This window comes from Microchirus variegatus (assembly GCF_963457635.1).
Source record: "Microchirus variegatus genome assembly, chromosome: 19".
In the NCBI taxonomy this organism is placed as follows: domain Eukaryota; kingdom Metazoa; phylum Chordata; class Actinopteri; order Pleuronectiformes; family Soleidae; genus Microchirus; species Microchirus variegatus.
Genome location: NC_139820.1, coordinates 23,674,400 through 23,689,326, shown reverse-complemented (window position 1 = coordinate 23,689,326; position 14,927 = coordinate 23,674,400). Strand labels below are relative to the sequence as shown.

At 46.1% G+C, this 14,927-nt stretch overlaps 2 protein-coding genes across 2 annotated transcripts in view; both read right to left on the bottom strand.

Moving 5' to 3' along the window:
- Nucleotides 1-2,815, bottom strand: part of tbc1d9b (TBC1 domain family member 9b) — a 9,494-nt gene extending 6,679 nt beyond the window's left edge. The window contains 6 exon segments of the mRNA XM_083906465.1: nucleotides 324-582; nucleotides 1,454-1,464; nucleotides 1,466-1,680; nucleotides 1,843-1,961; nucleotides 2,082-2,192; nucleotides 2,683-2,815. Of these exon segments, the coding sequence (XP_083762591.1) occupies nucleotides 324-582; nucleotides 1,454-1,464; nucleotides 1,466-1,680; nucleotides 1,843-1,961; nucleotides 2,082-2,192; nucleotides 2,683-2,800 (833 nt within the window). The 5' untranslated portion in view covers nucleotides 2,801-2,815.
- Nucleotides 2,816-5,300: 2,485 nt separating this feature from the next.
- On the bottom strand, nucleotides 5,301-9,588 carry rnf130 (ring finger protein 130; the record flags this gene model as incomplete). The annotated part of the gene is made up of 9 exons (XM_083906120.1): nucleotides 5,301-5,431; nucleotides 5,664-5,850; nucleotides 5,924-6,020; nucleotides 6,285-6,367; nucleotides 6,615-6,686; nucleotides 7,486-7,736; nucleotides 8,576-8,767; nucleotides 8,872-9,163; nucleotides 9,499-9,588. The coding sequence occupies 9 exons, from the start codon at nucleotides 9,586-9,588 to the stop codon at nucleotides 5,322-5,324; spliced, it is 1,374 nt and encodes a 457-aa protein (XP_083762246.1). The 3' UTR covers nucleotides 5,301-5,321.
- Nucleotides 9,589-14,927: the final 5,339 nt, after the last annotated feature.

Sequence of the window (14,927 nt, the reverse complement as noted above, 5' to 3'; positions counted from 1 at the left end):
ACAGACAGGAAACAGCTGGTCAGGTGTGAGGTCACAGGTCAACGACAGACAGGAAACAGCTGGTCAGGTGTGAGGTCACAGGTCAACGACAGACAGGAAACAGCTAGTCAGGTGTGAGGTCACAGGTCAACGACAGACAGGAAACAGCTGGTCAGGCGTGAGGTCACAGGTCAACAACAGACAGGAAACAGCTGGTCAGGTGTGAGGTCACAGGTCAACGACACAGACAGGAAACAGCTGGTCAGGTGTGAGGTCACAGGTCAACGACAGACAGGAAACAGCTGGTCAGGTGTGAGGTCACAGGTCACTGAGCAGAGCGTCACCTCTTGAGAGCAGACACGTTCTTCAGCGTCTTGCAGGGTTTGGGTAGCGAGCGGTCGGCGGCGAAGGCCTCGTTGTCGAGCAGCTGACGCATGGCGATGTTAGCGAGCTGCTCCATCAGCGCGAACGTGTCGTTGATGTTGAGGAACATGGAGAAGAAACGCTCCGTGTGACGCGTGCTAACGCGGACGCTCTCCGGAAACACCAGCGTGGCGTTCTTCTCCAACTGAGTCACCTCAGTCCACGGCACCACCAAGGTCACTGAGGGGGCGGAGGGAGGGGCGGGGTCAAAGATACAGATGAAGGTGCTAACCCTAACCCAACGACTAACACTAACCAGTTAACGATCAACACTAACCAGTTAATGACTAACACTAACCAGTTAACGACCAACACTAACCAGTTAACGACTAACACTAACCAGTTAATGACTAACACTAACCAGTTAATGACTAACCCGTGTCAAAGCAGTCCCACATGTCCATGTGGTCTGATCTCTGAGATCAGTCAATCAGGCTTTTATTTTATAGTTTCATTTAGTTCAGTTGTTTGTGTTTGTGATTGTAATTGTGTTTGAGTTTGTGATTGTTTGTGTTTGTGATTGTGTTTGTGATTATGTTTGTGTTTGTTTTTGTAATTGTGTTTGTGTTTGTTTGCGTTTGTGATTGTGTTTGTGATTATGTTTGTGATTGTAATTGTGTTTGTGATTATGTTTGTGATTGTCATTGTGTTTGTGATTATGTTTGTGATTGTAATTGTGTTTGTGATTGTGTTTGTGATTGTTTGTGATTGTTTGTGTTTTAGTGATTGTGTATGATTGTTTGTGTTTGTAATTGTTTGTTTTTGTGATTTTGTGTTTGTGTTGTAATTGTGTTTTGTGATTTTGTTTGTGTTTGTGATTGTGTTTGTGATTGTGATTTGGTTAGTTGGTTTGTGATTGTAAGTTGATTGTTTGTGATTGTGTTTTGTGATTGTGATTGTTTTGTGTTTGTGATTGGTGTTGTTTGATTGTGATTGTTTGTGGATTGTTGTGTGATTGTTGTTTGTTTAGTGATTGTGATTGTGTTTGTGTTTGTGTTTGTGTTGTGCTTGTGTTGTGTATGTGGTTTGTGTTGTGTTGATGGCTCATAACCCTCTTTGCCAGTAGGAGGAGAAGCACAGGTGGTTGATGGACAGGTAGAGCCAGCCTTGGCGAGGGACTCGTCCTTTCCAGAAGCTGCACGAGTAATAATTGACCAGCTTCTCTTCTTCAGGCATCCCAAACAACTGACGCATCTTTAGCTCCGCCTCCCGGAACTTCCCACTGTCCTCCTCTGGCTCCTCCCTCTGCTTCAGACGCTTCTCCTCTGCTATAATGCCCTGAAAATAGTGACATCACTTAGTGATAAGACAACAGGAAGTGGCATCATTCAGTGAGGGACAGGAAGTGACATCATTCAGTGAGGGACAGGAAGTGACATCATTCAGTGAAGGACAGGAAGTGACATCATTCAGTGAAGGAAGTGAAAGTAAGTGACATACACAGATCTTCCCTTTGACAAAGGTGGTGACGTCTTCATCGTTGTCAAAGATGGCGACCGTCTGCAGCAGGTTGGTCTCCAGCCAATCCCAGTGCTCCGTGATCTCCTTCCTGGAAGAACCTGGAGGATGAGAGTGAAGATCAACAACACGGTCCAGACCAGATCAGTCCAGACAAGATCAGTCCAGACCAGATCAGTCCAGACCAGATCAGTGTGGACCAGACCAGAGAGTCCACTCACCACAGGCAATGTTCCAGTAGATCTGAGAGTCTGAAGTCTGGAGAAGGATCCTGTACGGAGCCACTCTGGCACTGGAGTCCAGAACCACATCTAGAGTCCCAACCAGGAGACCTTCACACACGGGACACAGAGACACAAGTAAACCAGGTAAACAGGACACAGGTAAACCAGGTAAACCAGGACACAAGTAAACCAGGTAAACCAGGACACAAGTAAACCGGGACACAAGTAAACCAGGTAAACCAGGACACAAGTAAACCAGGTAAACCAGGACACAAGTAAACCAGGTAAACCAGGACACAAGTAAACCAGGTAAACCAGGACACAAGTAAACCAGGACATAAGTAAACCAGGTAAACCAGGACACCTTCACACATCTGAGCAATTTTCCAAGAAATCTGATTGGTCAGTAGGTGGAGCTTTTCACATGCTCCACAGCAAACCTGTCCAGGTGAAGTGAGACCAGGGACAGAGCTCTATTGACTGAATGACCAGAGACACTGAGAACCAGTGGACCTGGATGGTCCAGAATGGTCCAGAATCCAGGACAAAGATAAACTGAAGAGGACAAGAACAAATGGACCAAATGTCAGATACTCACCGGACAGACCCCCTCCTCGACCGTGACCCCTCCTCCTCTGCAAGATGAAGAATGGGTTCGCCCGCTCTGAGACCCACAGCGCCCCCGCCAGGAGGACCTCCTCTGGCTGGATCCACATCTCAGCCCCGCTCGATAAAAGTTACTGCCCCCTCCTGTCAGAAAACTGCCCCCCCTCACCGTCAGTAACTGTCCCCCCTCACCGTCAGTAACTGCCCTCCTCACCGTCAGTAACTGTCCCCCCTCACCGTCAGTAACTGTCCCCCCTCACCGTCAGTAACTGCCCTCCTCACCGTCAGTAACTGCCCCCCCTCACCGTCAGTAACTGCCCCCCTCACCGTCAGTAACGGCCCCCCCTCACCGTCAGTAACTTCCCCCCCTCACCGTCAGTAACGGCCCTGTCTGATAAACACGGAGCTGATGTTTTTTTCCCTCGGTCAGGAGACTGCACATCACTTCCGGGTGTGTCGACGCGACAGCGCACTGCGTCATGACGTCACAGAGACTGAAACGTTTTTTGCGTTTGAAAATGAGGAGTTTGTTCTTCTTAAATTTGTAGACAATAAAAACACAGACATATTCAAACCGAATCCAGTTTCCATGACTAAAAAAGTACAAAAAACATTAGAACCGTGTGACGTCGTTCAAACATAGACCACGCCTCCTTTTAAAGCTGCAGTAGCGTTTCCGTCACGAGTCCTGAATTCTGTGGGTTTTCCGTCAAAGACACGCGTTTACGTCATATAATAATAAAGATTGACTGATATACTGTACATATACATACATATATATACATATACAGTGTGTATATATACACATACATACACACACATATATACTGTATATATAGACTACATATACACATACACATATATATGCAGTGTATATATATATATATATATACACACACACACATATATACTGTATATATAGACTACATATACACATATATATAGTGTATATATATAGACTGTACATGTACATATACATATATATAGACACTGTACATATACACATACATATATAGACATAATAAATACACACCACTCAGCAGTCAGTGTCCTGTCAAACATTAGAACAGTTTAATCACATTAATGCTGAAGCAGTAAAGATACACGTCATCTTCATCATCTTCATCATCTTCATCATCACATGACAGCGCGTCCTCGTCCATCAGACGTATCAGAGATAATATTGATCATTGATCAGTCAGGTTATTGATTATAATGCTGTTTATAACTGGTTCTTTTTACATAAAGCTGATAATAGGTTTAAAGTCCACTTCAGGAAACCTCAGACCTGGTCTGGTCAGGGATTACAGAGACCACCTGGTGACTTCATGTTCACTGAGGTCTCCTGAAGTGTGGGACTGTTTCACAAAGGATCAAAATCAGGGTCCAGATCCTGGCGCCGGGTCCAGTCAGTATTTACAGACAAGGAGTTCTGGTCCAGGTCCAGGTCCAGGTCCAGGTGTGTACCTGAGGTTTTGTCCCAGACTCTGTCAGGTTCACTTGTGTCCAGGTTCTGGATTTGTTTTCCCAGGAACAAAGGGAGCATCTAAAGAGCTTCTTTAGGACCTGTGGGAACCATGTGAAGACACATGTTCACCTTTGCAGGCACTCAGGATTTCCTCAGGATTTCCTCAGGATTTCCTCAGGATTTCCTCAGGATTTCCTCAGGATTTCCTCAGGATTTCCTCAGGATTTCCTCAGGATTTCCTCAGGATTTCCTCAGGATTTCCTCAAGATTTCTTCAGGATTTCCTCAGGATTTCCTCAGGATTTCTTCAGGATTTCCTCAGGATTTCCTCAGGATTTCCTCAAGATTTCCTCAGGATTTCCTCAGGATTTCTTCAGGATTTCCTCAGGATTTCCTCAGGAACATTTTAGGAACTTGGATATTTTTTCAAAACAAAAACTCAATCTCTTTTCGGCGAAGAAAACCCCAGAAATCTTTTCAGGAATTCAAAAACTATGAAGAACTTCCTTGAACCTTTTCCTCAACAATTTCAGGGCATTTTTCCGGAAACATTGTAGGAACTTACAAGAACCTTTTTTCAGGATCCTTTCATTGGAGGAACATGTTTCTAAGAACCCAACAGCCCTTAAACCTTTAAGTAAAGACTAGAGGACTTCTTTGGAAGAACCCAGAGAACACAGGCTCTAATTTAGGCACAAAGAACCTCTGACCACGTGAGGAGGTCCAGGACTTTTCCAGGTACCAACGTTCTGTTGTGGTTTCCCAAAAACCTTCAATGGAAACTTTTAAAGAACTTGTTCCAAATAACATGATTGTGGAAGCTACAGACATGTTTCCAGGATCAAAGAACTCAGCAACAACATGACTTTCAGTTCTAACAGGAATCTGGTTCAGGTTCTAGTTCCTGGACAGAAATCAGTTCTGGATTTAAGCTCTTAATTTGAATATTATTATTATTCCAGTTCTTCTTCTGCAAGAAATAAAAAAACACAAGTCTGAACCAAAGCAAGTGTCTAGAATCCTGGTTCAGTGTGAACCAAGACCAGGATCCTGACTCCAGCATCCACGTTCAGTCTGAACCAAAGAAAAACCAATGAGTTTGTTGTTATTAGACTCCTCCCCTTCAGCAGGTCAAGGGTCGTGGGCGTGGTTATCACGTTGACCTCATGACTTGTCATCGTAGAGGTCCAGTGAGGTCTGGAGGTCCGGCAGCTCCAGGTCACAAACGATGCTGCGAGGAGACATCGAGTTCCTGTTGAAGAAGTGACCGCCACCTAGGGGTGAGACCAAAAACAACCGCTTTAGGGTTAGGGATTAGTTTGGTCCAGGTCAGTCAGGATCTGGGATTAGTTTAGTCCAGGTCAGTCAGGATCTGGGATTAGTTTGGTCCAGGTCAGTCAGGATCTGGGATAAGTTTAGTCCAGGTCAGTCAGGATCTGGGTCAGTCAGGATCTGGATCAGTCAGGATCTGGGTCAGTGTAGTCATGTGTCACGCTGCGTTCTTACTGGTCACAGCGATGGTGATGTCAGCAGGTGTTCTGGGCGTGGCCTCAGGGTAGGAGGGGCTGAGTGGCTCCAGGCTGATGGACGGCTGGTTGCCGTCACTCAGTGGCGCCCTCTGGCTTCCAGACGCCTGACCGATGCCGAGACGTTCCACGTCCAACACCACACTGTCCACACAGGGGAGACTGGTCTGAGGACAGAGGACATGAGCGCTGTGACATCATGAATCATGTGACCTGGTGATGATGTCATCACTGACTCACCATGATGCCCAGAGCTTTGAGGATGTTGAGTTTACACATGGGACAAGTGCAGTGTTCGTTCAGCCACGGGTCCACACACACCTTATGGAAGACATGTCTGAGGAGACAGCCAATCACAAGCAGTATTTATATATATATACATATATATGTACGTATATATATACAGTATATATTAGTAAGACTTGGCTCACAGTGTAAACAGAACATGACAAGGACAATAAACTAGTTGACAATAGGTTAACAAAACTGTCAAAGAAGTCAAGGAGGTCTTTAAATGACTGCAGGTTCACACCAGGACCAGGACCAGGACCAGGACCAGGACCAGGACCAGGACCCATGTGACGTGCTATCAGAGACTCACTTGCAGGGCAGAATCCGGACCACGTCATTCAGCTGGTACGCTTCAATGCAGACGGCACAGTGGTTGAAGTCCGGGTCGGTCTCCTGCAACAGGGAGGGGAACACGGTAAGGGACTGGACTGTCCACTGACCCTGTAGTGGTCTAGGGGACCCTTTAAGGGACTGGACTGTCCACTGTCCCTGTAGTGGTCTAGAATACAGTCTACTGGTGGTCTCAGTCATGTCAAACATGTCTGTCCACTAGGGCGATATGTCAGTTGCAGATGTAGCAGCAGTAGACCGTCCTACTGTCCACATGTGGACGTATGGACAGCTCCTGTGGTCTTCTTACCTTGTCTCCTTTCCTCACTGTCCTCGTCGTCAACTTTCCGATGGCTTTTTTTGCAGCATCACCAAGACGACGCTGAGAGACACAGAGGACAATCAGAGGACAATCAGAAGACAATCAGAGGACACAGAGGACAATCAGAAGACAATCAGAGGACACAGAGGACAATCAGAAGACAATCAGAGGACACAGAGGACAATCAGAAGACAATCAGAGGACACAGAGGACAATCAGAGGACAATCAGAGGACACAGAGGACAATCAGAGGACAAACAGAGGACAATCAGAAGACACAAAGGACAGTGATGATGTCAGACTGTAGGACAGTTGGACTAGGATAGTTGGACAGTTGGACTGTAGGACTGTAGGACAGTTGGACAGTTGGACAGTTGTATTTCCTGTTGGAGGTGAGCTGAAGGACGGGGGGTTGGGTTACAGTGGGGGAGGACGGGGACATCGTGGTCCATGTCCTCAGCAGATTTAACTCATTTAATATTAATCATTCATCTGAAGAGGCCAGAGGGGGAGGGGCTTTTACTGTCTGTTACCCTGTTACCCTGTTAGCGTCAGTTAGCACATTAGCCGATGATGTTTAAAGTGTGTCAGTCATCAGGACCAATCAGAGCTCCGTTCACTAACAGCCTGTTAGCACATTAGCTTGTTCATGTGTTTTAGGCTGCATACCAGCTTGTTAGCATATTAACCTGTTAGCATGCATTTTACCAAGTACATTTTATATTTTTTTATATTTTATTTTTATCTAGTTGTGAATGTTGGCTTTATAATTGCCTATTTGCATATTAGCCTGACCATATTTTGATAAGCATGTCTGTTGTATATTAGCTTGTTAGCATGTAAATTAGCATGTAGTTACCTGGTTGCGGCCCCTGGCACTGGTGTAGCGGATCTTCTGGATGAAGTAGAAGATGAGCCAGGCAGACGAGATGATCATGAGGACGATGAAGGAGATGGAGACAAAGACCAGAGAACCTCTGTTGATGTTCTTGGTTGGACCACGTTGACCCACAACCACAGAGACCAGAACGCTCAGGTTCCGGTCCAGGTGAGTCAGGATCTCTTTACCGTAGGCCTCAGTGATCATCACGGCCACTGTGTCACCAGTACCTGCAAACAATCAGTGATTTCACATCAGTGATTTAAAAATCAGTGATTTTAACAATCAGTGACTTAAACATCAGTGATTTATCATCAGTGGTTTAAACAATCAGTGATTTGACATCAGTGATTTGACATCAGTGTTTTAAACAATCTGTGATTTTAACATCAGTGATTTTACCGTAACTGATTTTAACATCTGTGATTTTATCGTAACTGATTTTAACATCAGATATTTTATCATAACTGATTTTAACATCAGTGATTTTGATGTTTAAATCACTGATGTTAAATCACTGATGTTAAACCGGTGATTTAAACATCAGTGATTTTAACGTCAGTGATTTTATCGTCACTGATTTTAACATCAGTGATTTTAATGAACTGTGTTCTCCACAAACACAGTTAGCTTAGCATTAGCTCCATGAGAGTAGCACAGGGTAAGTACTGTACTGAACACACTCTCTCTCTCTCTCTCTCTCTCTCTCTCTCTCTCTCTCTCTCTCTCTCTCTCTCTCTCTCTCTCTCTCTCTCTCTCTCTCTCTCTCTCTCTCTCTCTCTCTCTCTCTCTCTCTCTCTCTCTCTCTCTCTCTCTCTCTCTCTCTCTCTCTCTCTCTCTCTCTCTCTCTCTCTCTCTCTCTCACACACACACACACTCTCTCTCTCTCACACACACACACAGATCAATGACTTGTTCTCATCTATATTTAGTCGTTGACATCGATCGACAGGAAGTCACTGCTCGCGCATCACACACTGTGATGATGTCACTGTGATGATGTCACTGTGATGATGATGATGATGATGGTGATGATGATGATGATGATGATGATGATGAGGTGACTGACCTTCATGTCCCATCTTGACCGTCTTGTCTGTAGAGTTGTTGTAGATGAGGACGGCGGTGGCGTTGAACGCCGTGGCCTTCAGGATCTTCTCTTTAAAGGTGCAGTTTCCTCTCTGCAGCAGCGCCACCCACTGGACGCCACGAGGAGGGACAACAAAGCGAGTGCTGGGGTCACAGCCCTGACGGTCCACCACTGAGGACACACAGGGTAACCATGGTTACTGCAGCAAAGAGTGTGTGTGTGTGTGTGTGTGTGTGTGTGTGTGTGTGTGTGTGTGTGTGTGTGTGTGTCCTCACCTCCGTGATGCGGTGCAGGTGTGATGACCACGCCCCTCGTGTCCACCTTGGGTGAGTTCTGTCCATACGTCCCGTCCTCGCTGCTCATGGCGTGGACAGCGTGTCCTCGTGCGTCCATCACCGTGGCGTTGACGGTGGCGCTCACGTATTCCTCTGACACCATGTTCCTGTCGGAGCGAGCCGCAGAGACAGAACCCGTCAGGACCAGGACCAGGACCTGGACCTGGACCTGGGACACAGGAAGACCAGTCCACCTCGGGGACACCATGCCGTCCTTGTCTTTACATCCAACCTGTTGGGAGACAAAAACATGGAGGACATCATCAGTGTGTGACATCTGTGGAAGAGGACATCTGTGGGAGAGGACATCTGTGGGAGAGGACATCTGTGGGAGAGGACATCTGTGGACATCTGTGGAAGAACTTGAATTCATTCACTTGATATTTTGGACATTATTGTGCGTCTGTCCCTCTATTGTGTCCTTGACAGGTGTCTCTTGAAAATGAGACACGTGTCTTAATGAGACAATCTGTATAAATAAATGTGAAATAAAATATGTCTTCAAATGTTTTGAGAAACTTTTGTCCATAAAACAAATAAATCATTCAAAATGAATCATTGTGAGACATTTGAGGACATGATGATGTCCACGTTTGAGGACATCATCATGTCCACGTTTGAAGACATCATCATGTCCACGTTTGAAGACATCATCATGTCCACGTTTGACAAACACTGATCACTTTATGTCTCAGTGTCTTCATGATGTATTTGATCATCTCAATGTCCTCAAATGTCTTTTTATGTCTGTCCTCACAGGGATTTATTAGATTTACCTTCACAGTCCTGGTTTGTCCCTCAATGTCTCCTCGTATGTCCCCTTGTTTATACAGGTCTTATTTGTCCACTGTTTGTCCTCTGGTGTCCCTCGGTGTCTCTGTCCTCTGCGGACATTAAACACTGGGTTTGGACATCATGGAGCATCACCCGCAGGCCGACCTGTGTCCTCGGGCTGGTGGACAGACCCGGTTTGTCCTCGGGCTGGTGGACAGACCCGGGTTAGACGCGTGTTAGACGCGGGTCTGTGTCTCCATCATGACTCAGTGTTTACCGAGGCTTTGTCTCACCGTGTGGCCGCTCCTGCTCGTCGATTCTCGGCCTGTCCTCCAGCAGATGTCCTTTAAATGTCCCGGTAAATGTCTCGGTGTGCTCGCGCGCGTGCGTGGGTGTGTGTGCGCGCGCGCGTGTGTGTCCGGGTCTGTGGATCGGTGTTTGTTCCGGTTCTGTCTCTGCAGAGGCTCGAGCTCCACTCTCCGTTTGAGGTGAACTGCGCGTGCGCAGAACAGCAGCTCGAGGGAAACAAAAGGGGGCGCGTGCATAGATGTATGAGCGCGTGCATAGATGTATGAGCGCGTGCATAGATCTGTGGGCGCGTGTCCCATCATGTTTAAGGTAGATCTGGACCAGGTGTCGCGAGACCTGCCGAGATCCTGTCGGGGTGTGTGTGTGTGTGTGTGTGTGTGTGTGTGTGTGTGTGTGTGGACAGTACTAGTAACATTAATACACCAAACATCAGCCAAACAAACATGGACATGTACAGAGTACACAACACAGTACACAGAGTACACAACACAGTACACAAAGTACACAACACAGTACTACACAGTATACTCTCCACAGTGACTGTCTTTGTATGAACGTGTATTTCTACTTACATATTGTTAAGCAGAAATACAAATATACAGTAAAAGTACTCGTAAATGTACCTTGAATGTTTTTTTTAAACAATGACAGTTTTATTTTGAAAAGTTCACGCACGCTTTTATTTTTATACAAAAGGCGGAAGTTGTGTCTGTGTGTGTGTGTGTGTGTGTGTGTGTGTGTGTGTGTGTGTGTGTGTGTGTGTGTGTGTGTGTGTGTGTGTGTGTGTGTGTGTGTGTGTTAACAAGCAGAAACGAGGCGGGAGGAAGAGGAGTGACGGGATTAAACGAGATTAGACGAGACGTCACGCGCAGAAAAAGAAAAGTGGAGGAAAAGAAGAAGAAGAAGGAAATAAGGAGAAGGAGGTGAAGAAGAGAAGGAGGTGAAGAAGAGAAGGAGGTGAAGAAGAGAAGGAGGTGAAGAAGGAGGTGAAGGAGAGAAGGAGGTGAAGAAGGAGGTGAAGGAGACAGAGTTTGTTTGTCTTCACGGAGTCAAATTGTCCGTCAAACAAGATCCACGCAGCCAGGTGTGGTCAGGCCACGCCCCCTCTGTGTACTCTGTGTACAGGTAAGGACACAGTACTTTACCAAGTACAAAATATTTCACTGTGTTTGAAATACTCAGGTAAACTTCAAAAAATCATTCAAACTGTGATTAAAGTACAAGTACATAAAGGATGGACTGAGGTACTGTGAAGTGTGTACTCTGTAGTATGTAGTACTGTGTAGTGTGCACTCTGTAGTATGTAGTACTGTGTAGTATGTACTATGTTGTATGTAGTACTGTGTAGTGTGCACTTTGTAGTATGTAGTACTGTGTAGTGTGCACTTTGTAGTATGTAGTACTGTGTAGTATGGACTATGTTGTTGTAGTACTGTGTAGTGTGCACTTTGTAGTATGTAGTACTGTGTAGTATGTACTATGTTGTATGTAGTACTGTGTAGTGTGCACTTTGTAGTATGTAGTACTGTGTAGTGTGCACTTTGTAGTATGTAGTACTGTGTAGTATGGACTATGTTGTTGTAGTACTGTGTAGTGTGCACTCTGTTGTATGTAGTACTGTGTAGTGTGCACTTTGTAGTATGTAGTACTGTGTAGTATGTACTATGTAGTATAGTGTATACTGTGTACTGTAACATGTACTCTGTAGAGTAGTGTGTACTATGTAGTATAGTGTGTACTGTGTATTGTAGTGTAGGGTGTACTCTGTAATGTACTGTGTAGTGTAGTGTGTACTCTGTAGTGTACTCTGTAGTGTACTCTGTAGTGTACTCTGTAGTGTAGTGTCGTGTGTAGTGTGTACTCTGTAGTGTACTCTGTAGTGTACTCTGTAGTGTAGTGTCGTGTGTAGTGTGTACTCTGTAGTGTACTCTGTAGTGTAGTGTGTACTGAGTCTGGAGGGTAGGAGTGGGGAGGAAGGGGCGGAGTCACACTCTGTGGATCTGAGTCACTTCCTGTCATTATGTTTGATGATGAAAAACTGCAGCGACTTCTCTACTGAAGTAAAGTGGTTTTGAGGTTCTGGTCCAGACCTGACTGTTTTAATGACCCGGGTTTGAGGTTCTGGTCCAGACCTGACTGTTTTAATGACCCGGGTTTGAGGTTCTGGTCCAGACCTGACTGTTTTAATGACCCGGTTTTGAGGTTCTGGTCCAGACCTGACTGTTTTAATGACCCGGTTTTGAGGTTCTGGTCCAGACCTGACGGTGATCTGACGCCTTGTTTTCAGCAGATGGATCAAAGTACCGCGGCAGGAAATCCTGACGATAACGAGGAGATGCTACAAACAGCCAAGACAGAGTCTGGGACTTCATCTGGGACCCAGAACCACCAGAGTCCAGCAGAAACCCAACCACACCAGCAGGACACTATGGCAAGAAAACCAGAAGAGTCCTCAGATAAATCTTCTTTAGTCACACTCAATCCTGGAAAACCAGATCCTCTTCCCACTGAGCTACAGCAGGAACCAGAATCCTTAAATCAACCAAGTCCAGGGAAACCACCGTCTGTTAAACCAGAATCAACAGAACCAGATCCTCCTGAACCTGACCAACATGACCTGAAGGACTCTGCTGCTACAGGAAAACAGCCTCCAAAAGACCTGCCAAAACCAGATCCACAGAATCCACCAAATCCAGATCAAAATCTTCTAACCAAACCAGATGCACCATATCAACATATGCCGACTAAACCAGATCCACTAAACCCTGGTTCTGTGTGTTGCCTACAACAAGAACAAAACACAGACCATTTTCAGGACCACCAGGAGTTTGAAATCTACATCTCTGATTCTGAAGACCAGCAGAACCAAGATCCAGCTCCTTTGGAAGACCAACACTACAACGATCCTGATCCTCCTGAAGACCAACAGAACCAAGACTCATCACCTCCTGAAAACCAACAGAACCAAGACTCATCACGTCCTGAAGACCAGAAAAACCAAGATCCATCGCCTTTTGAAGACCAACAGAACCAAGAGTGTAGTCCTCTTAAAGACAAAATAAAAACCCAAGAATTGCCTTCTCCTGAAGACCAACAAATCAACGACCAATCTCCTCTTCAAGACCAAAAGAACCAAGACCAACCATCTGAAGACCAACAAACCAACAACCAATCTCCTCTTCAAGACCAACCACCTTCTGAAAACCAACAGAACCAAGATTCATTATCTCCTGAAGACCAGCATTACCATGACCCTGGTCCTCCAGACCAACAGAACCAAGACCCACCTCCTCCTGAAGACCAACAGACCCCTTCTGCTCAGGTTTTGTGTTCCATAACCCATGAAAATGAAGTGTCCCTGACTCCACCCACAGCCACGCCCCTGACCACTGAGCCTGTTCCTTGGCTTTCATCTTCAGATGAACCCAAACTTTGTGGCTTCCTGCAGAAGCAAGGAGGTCCACTTCGGTCCTGGAAGCAGCGCTGGTTCACCTACGAGGAGCAGAAGAACCAGCTGTTCTACTACCGCACGCCGCAGGACGTGAGGCCGCTGGGCCGCGTGGAGCTCAGCAGCGCCACCTTCAGCTACCCCCTGAGAGCAGAGACTGGACTGTTCCACATCAAGACGCCAGAACGCACATTCACTCTGAAGGTAAGAAGAACTGTGACATCACTGTTGGCTGATGATGCATCTTTAACCCCTCCCCCTCCATAGGCTGTCACTCAGGAGCTGATGCTCTATTGGCTGCAGCAGCTGCAGGTTAAACGCTGGCAACACAGACACATGACTTCTTGTCCAGAGAGTCTGTCGCTACAGTCGCTAACGTCGCTAACATCGCTCACCAACAGCAACAACAACAACACAGGTGTGTGTGTGTGTGTGTGTGTGTGTGTGTGTGTAGCAGGAAACAGGAAGTGATGTGTTTCAGTAAACACTTTGATGCTCTGACGAGATTCTTCTTGATCAGGAAATAAAAATGTAATGTTTGGGGGCGTGGCCTGAGCTACTCACCTGGTTCTCAGGTGTTCCTGTCCAGAGGGGCGTGGCCTAAGCTGCTCACCTGGTTCTCAGGTGTTCCTGTCCAGACTCGTCTTTGTTTTTCCTCATGAGAAACAAACACAACTATTACTATTTTACACATTCACTCTATATACTGTGTACTCATACTCTGTTATACACAGTGTACTGTATATACTCTGTGTACTGGTACACTGAAGCAGGTATTCCTATAAGTTGAAAATGATACAGACGGATGTTCAAAACAAAGCCTTTGATGACATCATGAATCCTGTTTCCTGTGTTTTGCAGACCACTTCCTGCCTCCACTGAAAAGTCCTCTGGGATTGGTCGGCGAGGAAGCGGCGAACGCATCACAGCCAACTCTGCTCGCCAACATGTCAATCAAACATCCGCTCATCCATCTGCAGTGAGTGATGTCACACCTGAACATGATGATGATGTCATAGATTTCCCACAATCCTCTCTGACTTTTTTCTGCAGGAATTCAGTTCACTCCCTTCGGAAGAGGTCGTCGCAGGAGTTCAGTCAGAGCGTTTTTCACGTAGAAACGCCAGGTTCCCCCAAATCCACCGGTACACACTGTGTACTACTGTGTACTACTGTGTACTACTGTGTACTACTGTCATACTACCACAGATTTTAGACTTGTAGATCCAGACTTCATTAGATACAAACACATGTTCCCTGTCCTTCCGTCAGGGTCCAGGACTCCAGAGTCTGATCCAGCGGTTGGCGGTGAGTCCTCGTCGTTGTTGGACAGTTGGAGCAGAAGGATGAAGAAGTCCAGTTCATCTACGACGTCTGTCCTCTGCAGAGACAGAGACACTGTGTCTGTCCCCTGCAGAGACACTGTGTCTGTCCCCTGCAGAGAAAGAGACACTGTGTCCTCGTC